This window comes from Mauremys reevesii, linkage group 3, assembly GCF_016161935.1.
Source record: "Mauremys reevesii isolate NIE-2019 linkage group 3, ASM1616193v1, whole genome shotgun sequence".
NCBI lineage: Eukaryota > Metazoa > Chordata > Testudines > Geoemydidae > Mauremys > Mauremys reevesii.
Window position 1 is genome coordinate 176,319,869 of NC_052625.1, and position 16,137 is coordinate 176,336,005.

The following is a 16,137-nucleotide window of genomic DNA, read 5'->3' on the forward strand; positions in this document are numbered from 1 at the left end:
ATATTCTTCACTTCCTGTTCTAAATTGTGTAGTCCTACTGCTTCCATACCTGAGGGTAGCTGCATTTCAGTGGCTGCTAAAGAGACATCCTTATACTTCTTTCACCCACCTACCAGGGAGGTTTGTAAAATATAATTAATATTTGTAAAGTGCTTTGGGATCTGTGTAAGAAAGAGGTTAGATAAATCATCAATAATTATCAAGTATCTGTATCATTATCTTTAGCATTGTGGATGGGCCATGTGCAATACTCCATACAGAGCTTTAATTCTAACAAAGTAAAGAGAAAAGAAAGGAACACCTTAACTTGAGCAATCTTGTTTTATTGTACGGCCTGCTATATATCACGAGTAAATTAGCTTGTGTGTGTAACTCAGATCTTATTAGCTACATTTACCCTCCTTATCAATACATCCAGGAAAGGCAGAAAAACAGCCTGGCTTTACTGGAGCTCTGCCTGACCAAGGAGTACTTGCATTCCATGGGCAGAGCATTCAGTAAGGTTGGAAGAGGTAAGACTCTGAAAGCTACGGGACAAATAAATCCCTGTTATCCAACCTCTGATTATCCAAATTTGGTTATACTCTCCACATCTGAAATTCCTTTATCCAAAACTGATTATCTGAATGTTTCAGATGTACAGTATAATCATAATTGTGAGTTCCTATTCTCTGTGTGTGTAGAGGGCCACCAGGCACTAATGTAATACAAGTAATTAAAAATAAGTAAACCAAATAAAATGTAAATACACTTTTCTCCCTTGCACACACACTTTGCTGTGATGGAGGGTAATACCATGTTCAATCACACTCATGTACGCATTTTTAGAACATTTATTTACAAGAGATATTTATAGAGCAATTGTGTTTATTAAATAAAGGAACAAATATAAACAAGATTAGAAATAAAATGCCATTTAATTTAGGTTTCCATCTTGAATTTCAGTTAGGCCCTGATCCTGCAAAGACTTACACACATGTTCAGCTTCATGCCTGGTGAGCAGCCCCAACATGAGTACCCATCTGTATAAAGTTGAGCTTATGCATAAGTCTTTGCAGGGTAGAGATGGTGCCCAGCTGCCTCTTCATAAAACATACCTCAGTACAGATAAAGTGCTGAAAAAACTGACTAAAATGAATGTTGCAAGTAGATTCTCCATGTCTTTCTGCTTTATATTAATTCCATCAAAAGGCCAGCAAATAACATTGAGAAATAACATTAATGCATTAAAAATAGGTTGGGGGAAAAATCTATTTAGAAAAATATTCTGTTTATTATTTACAAAATGTTTTATATTTTGATTTCTCTCAGGTCCCTGTTTCTAATGTGCCAGTATGCAGACTCTGCCCTCCTTCCACCTACCTCTCTTTTAAATGGTTTGACCAGCAATTCAGATCTTTCCTTTTTTTGTATTGACATATTTGTATTTATTTACTCAGGGCCTGATTTTTCAAAGCCTGGTACTGAAGCATGAGCACTCATAGCTTCCATTGACTTCCACAGGAGTTATTGGTACCCAGCACTTGGGAAAATCAGGCCCTCATTTATTTCACACCTCTGCAGGATGCCTGTCACTCTAATATCCAAATTCCAATTTTAGTAACCAAACACTGGGACTGTGGTTTCCAGGTTTCTGAATGTTGGATCATTTAATGGCTTTACTGCTAGACTGTGTTTCAGATTCTCCTCCTGATTCTGCATTCCTTGCACACCCAAAACTCACACTGAAGTCACTTGGAGTTTGGGTATGCAAGGAATGCAGGATCTGGTTTTCTATGCAGTGATGGAATACAATGACATTGTTAGAAATGCCAGCACATTCCTATTACTGTCTCATATATCTGGTAGGTCCCTAATGATTTGTTAGTGGCTGCACCAGAGATGGTGGACAGCATGTGAGTTGTGTTTTGCACTATATACAAAAGTACATTAGGCAGCAATGAAAGAGTTAGTATAAAAACACAGTTTAGATTGGGTAGAGGAAAGGGGAGACTCTTCTGTCTGTGAATTCTGGAACAGCTTATTTGGATGGAAAAGAGCTGAGTGCAGTGCATTTCCAGGGAGGAAAAATAGAGGACACAAAAGCAACTCACTGTAAATGTTGCCACACAAAAGCAGCTATAATGAACCACAGTGTTTTTTAATTAGGTGCAAAACAGTCCTCAGAACCTCTTCTCTGGAGGGGCTGGCATCAACCTCTTGGCATCCAGGGTTCTCCATCCTTTTGTATGACTCTTCAACTCTATTTTAAAAGAATAAATACATAAAAATAAAGCAAGAGATACATTCTATAACTACAAACTGCCATGAAATGAAAAGGTATATCTGACTCTGAAAATGCACTGGCTGCAGAAAAATTCTAGAATGAAGCCAAGAATTAAATATATTGCAGCATGCCACAAGGCACAACAAAGCATGAACAGTTATTTATGAAGATAGGATTCACAATATGCACACTCACCGCCAAACCATGTTCCTGAGACAAAACAATCTGCTCATTGCAGGGGATGCTTCTCTCCCCAGGTCTGTTTGTTTTGTAATGGAGGAATACAATAACCCCAGCACAGGCGCCTTTTTCTCTGATCTGATTTCAACTAGGAGCTTGTTGTTCCTGTAAGACAACTTTCTCACACCTTCCATTTATCTTCCTCCCTGGTGCATATGCAAACAATACTATGAAAACCTTGCTGCTTGGTCCGCAAGCAATCAATTCTTATTAAACATGGCTCTTCCACAACTAGCCTCTGAGGGGTGTGTGAGCAATGAAGGAGGTTGTTTTCTCTACTCCTGCAAAACTAATCATTTCAAACCCACTCAGGCTTCTACCTGAAGGAACAACAGAGCAAGATTCTGAAGTTGCTCCCAAATCCAGGATGACTGTATCTAATGAACAGTAATAACTAAGGGCCATATCTAAAGCAAGATATTGTACAGAGATTACAGCCAAGGGCATAATAGAAGGAAAGCCAAACAGCATCATATCGCCCTTCCCCCACACACACATCACACACTCCCCTGCTCTCTCTCAGATCCTACTGCATGAAGTGTGTGGGGCTCGGGCTCTGTGTTTGCAGAGGAGTGTAGCTGAGTGTGGTTTAGGTCAAAATTGGGAGGATGGTTATTCTACCTGGCATTATACACCTCCAGATATGTGGAAGCGCCTGAGGACGTTCCCGCGGAAGCTACTGTGGAGTACTGCAGTATTAAGCTCCTCCTCATTTCCCAGCTCTGCAACTTCTACGCCACCAAACCCCCAGGAAAATGAGTGCTACCAAAAAGCTACTAAAAAGGAAGCTGTGCTGCCAGTGTAAAGAGGGTCCTGGAGAGTGGCACAGCTCCATGTAGATACCCAGAGATTTGAACAGATTTCTGGATATCTAATATCTAAGTAATATTTAAGGCGATGCCCCCTTTCCACTCCACTATAGTGAAATCCTCTGGAATAACACCTAGAGAACTCCATTCTGTGCGTAACTTGTTTCTTCCCCCAGGAGGAAAGATGATCTCAACCCAAGCCAATAGGCTAGTCTTTGGCACAGATAATTAACGTATGTAATATAGTTAACCAGAAAGAAAGTCCAATTAGCTCTCTCATGCTGGGATGGAAAAAATGCTTCTGCCAGTGTTACACTTTTCCCTGTAGCGTTTGGATTCTCCTTCCAGAGTTTTTTTTTTTTAGTTCATGATCATATGTAATTAAAGAAGCATAAAACATGATTTTTACAATTTGGTGAAAACAGTGAGATTTGTACGGTCTCTTAATACATCATTGTCAAGGTCAATTTTAGGTTTATAAAATCTAGCTTAGCCCCCAAAATCAGATAATTAAATTCTGAGAAGTTCTATAACTGTTTTATGAAAGTGGTCACCATTGCACGCCCATAGAATTTTCCAAAAAAAGAGCTTAAGCTAAATTCTGTAATGAATAATGAGTTTTCAACCTTATGAAATACTTTTGCACATTGACAGTTATTCTGTTACTACAACAGGGCATGGTGATGGTGAAAATGCGGCCTTTCATGTGAGATCTAAAACCAAGCTTCTGGCTTCTTGTAGCCGTCAAAAATGTCAGTAATTACTAGAAATGGGCCAAAACTCCACCTTCACTATGAATTTCTTTGAACTTGGGGGAGTAAGGAAGTTATTCACTTGAGGCCCATCAGCACATCCAGTGACTCAAACCGGCAGGATATACCCTTGTCGGTCAGTATTACTTGAGTAACAGGACAGTCTAGGCATGGAAATCCTGGCCCCAATGGAGTAAATGAGAGTTTTGCTATTGATTTTAATTGGGTGAGGATTCCATCTCTTATTCATTATTAAGACATACTTTTGGCGAAACAAACTGTTAGCTTCTAGCTCGGTTTCCTCCTCCGTTTTCTCCAGCCCCCGTCCCTGCAGTCTCCGGATCCGCTCCTCAGGACTAACTGTCAACAGCAGGACAAGATCAGGTTGGAGCAGGTCCTCAGGCCACTGGTACACCTCATGGTGAGTTGGAGGAAGATTCTGCACTTTTCCACTTATTTCAGTGGCAATTGCGTAGGCAGCAGTGCTGTGCCAATACCTGTCAGGAAAAGATATAGGAGTGAGATGCATACATGACCATTTAAAAAAATTAACATGATAAAACCTCCTAATAGAAGGAACTACTTATGTAAAAGAAATCAGTACCCTTTAATAATGCTAGCCTAATACACAGTCACAATGTGCGGGGGACCATGAGGATTTTGTACCCATAAATAATTGATCAAAGCAATAAAACAAAATGTCTAATTATTATTATTTATCAGAGGGGTAGCCGTGTTAGTCTGGATCTGTAAAAGCAGCAAAGAGTCCTGTGGCACCTTATAGACTAACAGACGTTTTGGAGCATGAGCTTTTGTGGGTGAATACCCACTTCGTCGGATGGTCTTCCTGAGGTCTCGTCCAATCCTTCTATGATTCTATGATGAGGAAGTTTTGTTTGACAGCTGCTTCCATTAGGACACCAAATAACTATTAACACTTTTTTTCAGGTAACAGATCAGTTGGTTTACCTGATTATGGTTATTTTTCCAATATGTAGATAGGTGTGAGTTCAGATACCCAACCTATGTCTCCTTCATTAATAAAAATACACATATTTGAATAAATACATGTCATGAAAATGGGAAGAAAAATATGAAGACACATAAACAAAAACAAAAAAGTTAGACAGATAGAGCCTTACTTTCGGAGTTACTGATTAACCACAGTTTACAGTTGTGTGTACTCAGTACATCTAAAATAGACCCCGTATGGCCTGATTTTTGAAAGAGCTCAGAACGAGATTTTCAAATGATCAGCACCCAGCAATTCCCACTGTGACACTTATGGCCAGATTGTCTAAAGAGATCAATCACGTTGGCTGCTGAGCTTCTTTGAAAATCTAGCCATTTATCTTGGTTCTTAGATGTGGGATGAGCTCCTTGAAAAATCTGGTTTCAGAGCAGCAGCCGTGTTAGTCTCTATCCGCAAAAAGAACAGGAGTATTTGTGGCACTTTAGAGACTAACAAATTTATTTGAGCATAAGCTTTCGAGGGCTACAGCCCACTTCTTCGGATGCATAGAATGGAACATATAGTGAGGAGATATATATATATATATATATACACACACACATACAGAGAGCATGAAAAGGTGAGAGTTGTCTTACCAACTCTGAGAGGCCAATTAAGTAAGAGAAAAAACTTTTGAAGTGATAATCAAGATAGCCCAGTACAGACAGTTTGATAAGAAGTGTGAGAATACTTACATGGGGAGATAGATTCAATGTTTGTAATGGCTCAGCCATTCCCAGTCTCTAGTCAAGCCTAAATTGATTGTATCTAATTTGCATATCAATTCGAGTTCAGCAGTTTCTCGTTGGAGTCTGTTTTTGAAGCTTTTCTGTTGCAAAATTGCCACCCTCAGGTCTGTTATTGAGTGACCAGACAGGTTAAAGTGTTCTCCTACTGGTTTTCGAATGTTATGATTCCTGATGTCAGATTTGTGTCCATTTATTCTTTTGCGTAGAGACTGTCCGGTTTGGCCAATGTACATGGCAGAGGGGTATTGCCATGTTCTCACCATTAATTCAGTAAGGCCACACCAATTTGGCACCAACCCAACAATCCCATATTCGATATTAAATTACCAAACATAATTGTAATATCACATGAATCATACCTGCAATTTGTATGCTATTAGATCATGTATCTCCTTTTCTGGTTTTTATAAAACTTAAAGCATTATCTTACAATTTTAGTAGCATCATACAACAACTCAATTTTATAAGTTTTTCGCAAAGCTTGGTGTTTTTTTATATTGCTTACACATTTGATATTTAAAACAGAAGCATATAAGGAGTAACACTGCAGTTTTACAAATTCAAAATAACATTCCCCATTTAACTCCATTTTATTCTGTTACTTGACATACAACATCATACCAAGCACACATCTGAGATCTTAGTTTTTCTACAGCTTTTTCAACAATTTTATACTTTGAGCAAGCATACCTTTTGCAGATATTATCAGTCTAGTTTATTGTTCTACTTGGTCTAGTGTGCTTTGATTAGTTTGTATTTCCATATCCCAATCTGTTATCATTTCACTTTATTTTCCTTCAATTTGGTGATGTTAATCTAGGGTGAGTCATAAAGATGGAAAGGACTCAAGGATCAGTATTGATCATACATACCACATGGAGCCAGTCAGTTTCACCTCTGGCATCTGCCTGATGGTATGAGAAGGATTCTGCTCCCAGAACCCTCTTTCGCAGTTCAGTCATGTCAAGCCATGTTCTCACCATTCATTCAGGATGGCCACACCAATTTGTCACCATCCCAACAAAAAGAGTACTCATATTTTTAACAGAAGAATTGAGGAAATAACATTTCTTGATTATGCTAATGAACTAGTAAATTGCACAGATATGGGGATTTAGAGGACTCCTCTCCACCTGCACTGCTATCTTTTCACCTCTGTAGGGCTAAGTGTGTTTTAAATTCAGTCACTTCATAAGAACATAAGAATGGCCGTACTGCATCAGACCAATGGTCCATCTAGTCTAGTATCATGTCTTCTGACAGTGGCTGTTGCCAGATTCTTCAGAGCGACTGAACAGAACAGAGCAAGTTTTCAAGTGATCCATCTCCTGTCATCCAGCTTCTAGCAGACAGAGGTCTAGGGACACCCAGAGCATGAGATTGCATCCCTGACCATCTTGGCTAATAGCCATAGATGGACCTATCCTCCATGAACTCATCTAATTCTTGTTTGAACCCAGTTATGCTTTTTGCCTTCACAACAATCCCTGCCAATGAGTTCCACAGGTTGACTGTGCATTGTGTGAAGGAGTGTTTCCTTATGTTTGTTTTAAACCTGCTGCCTATTAATTTCATTGGGTCACCACATAACACAAGAATCAGGGAAGAGGTGAATAACACCTCCTTATTCACTTTCTATACATCATTCATGATTTTATAGACCTCTTTCATATCCCCCTCAGTCATTTCTTTTCCAAGATGAACACTCCCAGTCTTCTTAATCTCTCGTCATATGAAAGCTGTTCATTTTTGCGGCCCTACTCTGTACTTTTTCCTATTTTAATATATATTTTCAGATGGGGCAACTAGAACTGCAAGATGTATTCAAGGTGTGGGCATACCATGGATTTATATAGTGGCATTATCATATTTTCTGCCTTATTATCTATCCATTTCCTAATGGTTCCTAAAGTTAGTTTTTTTGACTGCCACTGCACACTGAGCAGATGTTTTCAGAGAACAACCCATAATGACTCCAAAGTCTCTTTATTGAGTGGTAAGAGCTAATTTATACCTCCATCATTTTGTATGTATAGTTGGGATTATGTTTTCCAGTGTGCATTACTTTGCATTTATCAACACTGAATTTCATCTGCCATTTTCTTTCCCTGTTTCGTGAGATCCCTTTGTAACTCTTCGCAGTCAGCTTTGGATTTAACTCTCTTGAGTAATTTTGTAACATCTGCAAATTTCACTATCAGTTCACCCCTTTTCCAAGATCATTTATGAACATATTGAACAGCACTGATCCTACTACCGATCCTTGGAGGACCCCCACTATTTACCTCTCTCCACTGTGAAAACTAACTTTATTCTTAACCTTTGTTTTCTATCTTTTAACTAATTACTGATCCATGAGAGATCTTCCCTCATCCCTAACTCCTTTCTTTGCTTAAGAGCTTTTGGTGATGAACCTTGTCAAAGGCTTTTTGAAAGTCCACACACACTGTATCAGCTGGATCTCCCTTGTCCATATGTTTGCTGACACCCTCAAAGAATTCTAGTAGATTGATGCGGCATGATTTCCCTTTATAAAAGATGTGTTGACTCTTCCACATCATATCGTGTTCATCTATGTGTCTGATAGTTCTGTTCTTTACTGTAGTTTACCAATTTGCCTGGTACTGAAGTTAGGCTTACCGACCTGTAATTGCCAGGATTGCCTCTGGAGCCTTTTTTAAAAATCCATGTTAAATCACCTATCCTCAAGTCATCTGGTTATAGAGACAGATTTAAGTGATAGGTTACATATCACATTTGGTAGTTCGACAATTGCATATTTGAGTTCCTTCAGAACTCTTGGGTGAATACCATCTGGTCCTGGTGACTTATTACTGTTTAATTTATCATTTTGTTCCAAAACCTCTGCTGAGAACTCCATCTGGGACAGTTCCTCAGATATGTCACCTAAAAAGAATGGCTCAGGTGTGGGAATCTCCCCACATCCCCTACAATGAAAATCAATGCAAAGAATTAATTTAGCTTCTCTGCAATGGTCTTGTCTTCCTTGAGTTCTCCTTTAGCACCTCAACCGTCCAGTCATCCCTCTGATGGTTTGGCCAGCTTCAGACTTCTGATGTACTTTTAAAAAATTGCTGCTAGTTTTTGTGTCTTTTGCTAGTTGCTCTTCAAATTATTTTTTCACTTGCCTAATTATACTTTTACACTTGACTTGCCAGAGTTTGTTCCTTCTACTTTCCCAGTACGATTTGACTTCAGATTTTCAAGGACGTCTTTTTGTCTGTACCTGCCTTTTTTACTCTGTTATATAGCCATGGTGTTGCTTCTGGCTCTCTTACTGTTTTGGTTTTTTGGGGCAGCGGTTGAGGGGGGACACAGAGGCTTAAACTATATTATAGTATTCTTAAAAAGTTTCCAGGTGGTTTGCAGGCATTTTACTCATGACTGTTCCTTTTAATTTCCATTAAATTAACTTCCTCATTTTTGTGTAGTTCCCTTTTCTGAAAGTGAAACGTTACTGTGATTGGCATTTTCCCTCTACAAGGATGTTAAATTCAATTACATTATTGTCACTATTACCAAGTGGTTCAGCTATATTCACCTCTTGAACCAGATTCTGTGCGCCACAAAGAACTAAATTACAAATTCCCTCTCCCCTTGTGGGTTCCGGGACTAGCTGTCCCAAGCAGAATTCATCAATGGTGTCTAGAAATTTAATCTCTGCATCCTGTTCTGAGGTGACATATTCCCAGTCAATGTGGGGCTAGTCGAAATCCCCCATTAGTATTGGGTTTTCTAGTTTTGTAGCCTCTCATTTCTCTGAGCATTTCTCAATTATCATCACCATCCTGATCAGGTGATCGGTACTATATTCCTACTGTTTACTCTTATTATTCAAGCACAGAATTTATATTCATGGAGATTCAGTGGTACTGTTTGATTCACTTAAGATTCTTACTATATTTGACTTTATGCTTTCTTTCACATATAGTGCCTCTCCCCCACCAGCACAACCTACTCTGTCATTCCTATATATATATATTGTATCCTGGTATTACTGTGTCCCATTGATTATGATTGTTTCTGTGATGCCTATTATATTAATATCCTCATTTAATAAGTACTTATAAAAATGTTCAATCTCTAACTTCATGTAATGTAACTGAATGGGACTCTTTTTTGTTTCACTGTTTCTCTTCAGTTCTTACCTATACTTATCCTCTTCTATCCTCTCCTTTTTACCTGTAACAAATTCTCCCCTAAGGTATGTGTCTGTCCAAACCATGTGCTCCTCTGCACCAGTCGGCTTTCTCCCAGCCCTTAGTTTAAAAATTCACCTGCAACCTTTTTAATTTTACATGCCAGCAATCTGGCTCTGTTTTAGTTCAGGTGGAGCCCATTCTTTGAGTATATGGCCCTCCTTTTCCCAAGGGATCACTGGATCATAATAAACCTAAATACCTCCTCCAAACACCATCAAATCATCCATGAAATGGGACCCTGCAGTTCTGTCAGTCTAACTGGCGATGTGTGTGGAACTGAAAGAATTTCAGAGAATGCTACTATGATGGTCCTGGAATTTCATCTCTTACCTGGAAACCTAAATTTGGCCTCCAAAACCTCTCCTCTACCTTTTCCTATGTCATTGGTACCTACATGTACCATAACCACTGGCTCCTCCCAAGACCCACACATAAATCTATCTAGGTGTTTCAAGAGATCCGCAACCTTTGTATCTTCAATTTACACTCATCTAAAACATCCTTACAGCCATCTGCAATTGGCAGTCTGCACTCTCTTTAGGTTTGTTGCAAATAGGCAGTAATGTATTAAGGAATCTTGCACGGTACTTGCCTGCACTACGCCTGGCTGTTCGAGACCTGGACTTTTAGCCATTCGCAACACAGCAGCATCACACACAGTAATGGAACTGCTTTGGTAGCTACAGCATCGTTGTTTGAGACATTCAGCTGCTATAATAATCTGGTTGTTGTGCTTCGTGACTCAAGTTGATGCTGATGACAGTGGCTAAAAAGGCTGATGCGCGAGTGGCAGTCCTTTCCGCATGACATGCATAGGTAGTTCAATGCTGAGGAAGAGATTACAATCTGTGCCTGCTGAGTCCACCACTGTTTACAACTCAGCCGCTGTGCCTCAAGATCCATACGGCGGTTAATCTTGAACTGGGAACCTCATGGTTTACTATTGCTCACCAGCATGATCCATCTGTTGCTGATGACTCACAGCTGTCAATATCAATGCTGCACTGTTTCAAGTTATGCTTCTTCCACTGGCTTATACAATCTGGTGAGAAATGCATTCACAGTGTGTCCTTGAAGTGTTTCTTCTGGCCGCCTTGTACTCAGTTGCTGACTTTCAGTTCAGCAAACTGCAACTGTTTTGACATTCTAGTGTCACCCATCCTCAATATGTGACCATAACTGTGATGAGATAAGCATGGCTTCAATCCCTGTGGAGTGACTACATTACAGAACTTCATTACTGGTAACTTTATCATGCCATTTGATGCAGAATATGTCATGCAGATGTCATAAATGGAACTCTTCTAGAAGCTTAATATGATGTAGCAGGTCAAGGTTTCACACTGATACAAGTTGGACAGCACAACTGCTTTTTAGACTTAACTTGGTTTGAAGCTTAATATGTTGCTGCCAGACTCTGCCTGAAAATCTGTCAAATGATTAACTAGCTTTGTTGACATGACTTGTCAGCTCCTTATCTGTAGTAACATCATTTCACAATGTATTGCCAAGACAGCAGAAGTCTGTAACAGCATTTTGCTGTGTTGCTGATGGTGACTGTTTGTTTCACATAGGGTTTCCCTGGCACAGGTTGATACATGACCTCTGTCTTTTTCAGATTGTCAGCCTGTACCTTTCTGCAAAAACTGCAAATCTGTCCATAATAAACTGTATCTCTTCTAAAGTATGTGCCTCTAGAACACAGTCACTGGCACACAGCGGCTCATGAACAATTGCCTCAAAGACCTTCACAGCGCAAGCCTGCTCAGATTAAATAATTTTCCAGAGGATCGGAAATGTATCCCAATACCAGCGTTCAGGTCTCCTATAGCATCACTGAGCATTACTGCATACAAGAAATTATACAAGAGTGGACCATTTACACAGCACTGTTTTTAACATCTTTAGTGATAGGAAATGGGTCAGCCAGAACACCATCTAAGCAGACTTTTTCGAGCATGCTATCATGAACTAGCCTCAGAAGGTTGGTGAATCTGATGGCCTACAAATATCATAATATGCGTGGTTTAAGACAATACTATCAAGCTGCCTTTTTCATATGCACTTAAACCACCAACCAGAATTAAGTAGAAATACATAAATATTTTCCAGGCTATCACCAAAGTAATGCTAAAGACAAGAAAGATAACTCAAGTAGCTTTGCTTGTCACATTGAAAGACTGAATGGTCACATTCAAACAACAGGAAAATATTTTTTTACAAACCTGTCTACAACCACAGGTGACTCGGTGGATGCTTTTGCTATTTCTGAAGCAACAACGTAGTTGCCCAGAGCATAAAATGCCCTCCTGATGAGTGTTGGTTCATCATCAAAAGTCTTCCTCCACTGGCTGATACAAGCTGGTGGTGACCTTAAGAGAAGTGCATTCAGTGAGTCCTTGACCGACTGGGTTACAGTTGTTTTGCCTGCAGTTAACATACAAATAAAAACAAATAAAAAATCTTTAGACATAGCATGGCACATCATAACAATCAGCTTTCATTTCTAAAAATGCAAAAAAAAAGTTCTTATCCTTTAAGCTGGAAAACACATTTTGATATATTTATCTAGTATCTTACTACGAATCTTGACTGTGTTGTTATAGGATAGGGTTTTGACTATGTCACAGTACGCTTCTATCTGACTATTCGAGTTCTTATCACAGTTTCTATGTAGTACCCATAAGAGTATATTAGAGTTATATTTGCTGGAGGGGTTCTCTTTACCTGCACCCTGTCTCTTTAAGGATTTGGAGCTCTGCTGAAGAGATCAAAGGGAATACAGCAGTGACACACAAAGTGATCCCAGGAGGGTTGTTGTATGTTGTGCTCCAATGAGATTGAGCTGGTATGGGACTTGTCTAAGGTGTGTTTGTTTGTTTATATTATAAAAACCCCATTTAGAACACCCCTGCTTTGGAAATGTAATACCTAGTCAGAGTCATTTCCCCCTTTTGCCTAGCCTGACTCTATTGCCCTTTAGGCCATCTACGCATATGGTAACTTCTCTACATTTCAGTTTCAATAACTTTATTAACATGGCAGGATACACAGATGTTGCCGAATTAATTCCTGGTATCATTCTGTTCACTTCAGTGGAGTGACACCACGATGAATTTTGCTCCCCATTTTGGGTGGTTCCCTACAACTGAAAATACAGAAGGCATAGCTCTTCAGAGGCAATAGGGTGACCAGATGTCCCGATTTTATAGGGACAGTCCCGATTTTTGGGTCTTTTTCTTATATAGGCTCCTATTACCCCCGCCCCCATCCCGATTTTTCACATTTGCAGTCTGGTCACCCTAAGAGGCATATACAGTGCTGTTCTGGGAAAAGCAATTAATGATTGCTCAAAAGTACCTTGATTCTCTTCTTCTCCAATATTCGACTTCGCCTACATGAGTACTCTTCCAATGACATTAGTAGGAAATTTGCATCTGAAGTGAAAAATTGCTTTGGAGTTGAGATGCAAATCTGGGAGGAGAATTTTAATCTTTCTGACTTGCTCTTCTGAACTCTGGCAAGCACTTCTGAAGTCTTATTTTTGAACATCTCATGAGCCTTAAGCACGCACAGAAGTCACATCAGACATTATTTTAACAATTATTCAGTTGTGATTCTATATTCACATTATGCACCTACCTGTTGCATCTAATCCTTCAATAACTATGACAGGAAATTCTCCCTTTTTTGAATGCTTGGGGCATTTATCCACTAGATGAAGGACAGCTGCGGCTTCAGGGATGAATGATGTGCACTGTAATTAATGTAACACTGATTACTTGACAAGCAATCTGGTACACAGGTATTTTTCAAAAGACCATATTTAACTGGAAAGGGTGCAGTTTAATACAGGACAATACAATTTTAAGACAGACACAAGAATCAAAGTCTTTGATTTGAACAATCCCAATCTTTGGCCCAGATGTGGTGATTCTGCTCTATTTCTTCTTGAAAATAAGGGTATGATAAAAAAAAAAAACAAGCAAGAAGAAGACAGTAAGGAAAGGTGGAGTAAACTCCTCAGGTGTAAGGGCTGCTAAAGTTACTCTGAAAAATTATCTGAACGCAAGGAGGTAGCATTTTAGATAGGACTTCATTAATCATTTACTAAAAGTAACCTGTTTATGTACATGTAACTTATTACACTCAAGTACTTAAAAGAGGAAGTTTTGCTTATTGGATAGGGCACTGTACTGGGACTCAGGAGACCTGGCTTTGCCATAAGCCTGCTTGGTGACCTTGGGCATGTCACTTTACTGTTCTGTGCCTCGGTTTCCCCTTCTGTAAAATGAGGATAGTCACGTATACCTCATTTGTAAAGCACTTTGAGATATATTGAGGAAAAGTGCTAGGTATTATGATCCAACAGCCTTCCGGCCTGTGCCTGATTTCATGTAAGCTGGTGTCATTCAGAAGTAATGTCCACTTAAGTCAGTAGAACGACTCTGGGCTGTGAGTTCAGATTCAAGCCCCATCACTTCTACACAAAAATAAGACCCTGGGGAAAGTAGGATGCAGTGTCCCAGATGGAGACTCCAATTGCTAAGGAGGCCCAAGGGTTAAGCAGGGAAAATAGATCATGGATCTGATCCCCCTCACTTAGGGCTGGTCTACACTACGGGGGGGAATCGATCTAAGATACGCAACTTCAGCTACGTGAATAACGTACCTGAAGTCGAAGTATCTTAGATCGAATTACCTACCGTCCTCACGGCGCGAAATCAACGTCCGCGGCTCCCCATGTCCACTCCGCTACCGCCGTTCGGGTTGGTGGAGTTCCGGAGTCGACAGGAGCGTGTTCGGCGATCGATATATATCGCGTCTAGATGAGAAGCGATATATCGATCCCCGATAAATCGATTGCTACCGGCAGATATGGCGGGTAGTGAAGACGTAGCCTTAGGCCAATGTCAATTCTAAGTTGGTGGGGTGCGGGGGGGAGGGGTTGCACTGCGAGAAGGCGGCAGGCGCAGAGCCCCTGGGGAGCTGAGTAGGTGCAATCAGGCTGAGCTTCATTTCCCTCTGAACGGCCCCTGGCCGGGATCTCACCTGCTCCACCACGCTGCGGGCGGCCTCCAGGGAGTGGAACACAGCGGCGTGGCGGAGGCCGGGCACTGCGGGGTGCAGCGGCGGCTCCTCGGCGGCCACCACGCGGGCTCTGCGGAGCAGCTCTCTGCCGCCCGCCCCTCGCAGGGCCCACAGGCACTGCCACAGCTCGCCCCGCTCGCCCGCCTCGTACACGCCCAGCGGCGGCGGCGGCAGCTCGCCCAGGCCGCGCAGCAGCTCCTCCAGGGCGCGCTCGGTCTCCGGGCCCCCCTGCGGGTCCTGGAGGAGGAAGCCCTTCTCCAGCGCAGCCTGCGCCCCGTAGCACAGGAGCCCCAGGACCCGGCACCTCCCGAACGGCCCCTGCCTCAGCCTCTGCTGCAAGCGCCGGTGCAGCCTGGCCGCCGGGACGCTGGGGGCGGCGGGGACGCAGAGGGAATAGCACCTGCCCGGAGCGGGCACAAAGCAGCGGGGCTCGGGGCGGCCGCTGCCGCTGGCGCTGAGGGTGAAGCAGACCAGGTCCGAGCCGGGCCCTTCCACGGCGAAGCACGGTCCGGCCTGTCCGGGGGCGCCCGCGGGAGGCGCCGCCATGGCGGAGAGCGAGCGGGGCAGCAGCGTGAGCCGGGCCAGCCGGCTGGGATGTAGCATCCCGCCACAGCCACCCGGAGAAACGAAACCGAGCCCGCGCCAAGGACCCGCCGCTCCTCTCCGCCCCCTCCGCGGCACGGGCGGGGAAAGGGAAACCCGATACGGCGGCGGGGGGGGAGACCGAAAGCGATCGGGTGTGTGTTAGCCGCCCGCCCTCCAGCTATCGCCCGGGCTTTGAACTGGAGCCGCAAACCGCACGCCCAGTTGTCACGTTAGCGATGGGAGCAGCTTTTGTAGCCAGCAGCGGCAGCAGGTTCTTCTGCAGAGCAACCACTACAGAGAAACCGAGCCCTCGCTTGCTGCTGCTGGGAAACAAACCACACGCAACAAAAGGCGGGGTGGGGGGGGGGGGGGACTGGGAGGCTATAACGAACTGTTTGCGCATTAGGTGA

General features: G+C 42.0%; 1 protein-coding gene across 3 annotated transcripts; it reads right to left on the reverse strand.

Annotated features, from left to right (window-relative positions):
- Positions 1–819: 819 nt before the first annotated feature.
- Positions 820–16,053, reverse strand: CMPK2 (cytidine/uridine monophosphate kinase 2). 3 transcript variants are annotated; one of them, XM_039532648.1, is made up of 6 exons: positions 15,104–16,053; positions 13,694–13,808; positions 12,277–12,478; positions 4,331–4,564; positions 2,462–2,611; positions 820–2,242 (listed from the first exon to the last, which is right to left on the reverse strand). In XM_039532648.1, the coding sequence occupies exons 1-6, from the start codon at positions 15,743–15,745 to the stop codon at positions 2,119–2,121; spliced, it is 1,467 nt and encodes a 488-aa protein (XP_039388582.1). In that variant the 5' UTR covers positions 15,746–16,053; the 3' UTR covers positions 820–2,118. The 3 variants fall into 3 exon arrangements, with proteins under 3 accessions (XP_039388582.1, XP_039388583.1, XP_039388584.1); XM_039532649.1 differs by lacking the exon at positions 2,462–2,611 and having other exon boundaries at positions 15,104–16,050; XM_039532650.1 differs by lacking the exon at positions 820–2,242 and having other exon boundaries at positions 2,481–2,652; positions 15,104–16,052.
- Between the last annotated feature and the right edge of the window lie 84 nt (positions 16,054–16,137).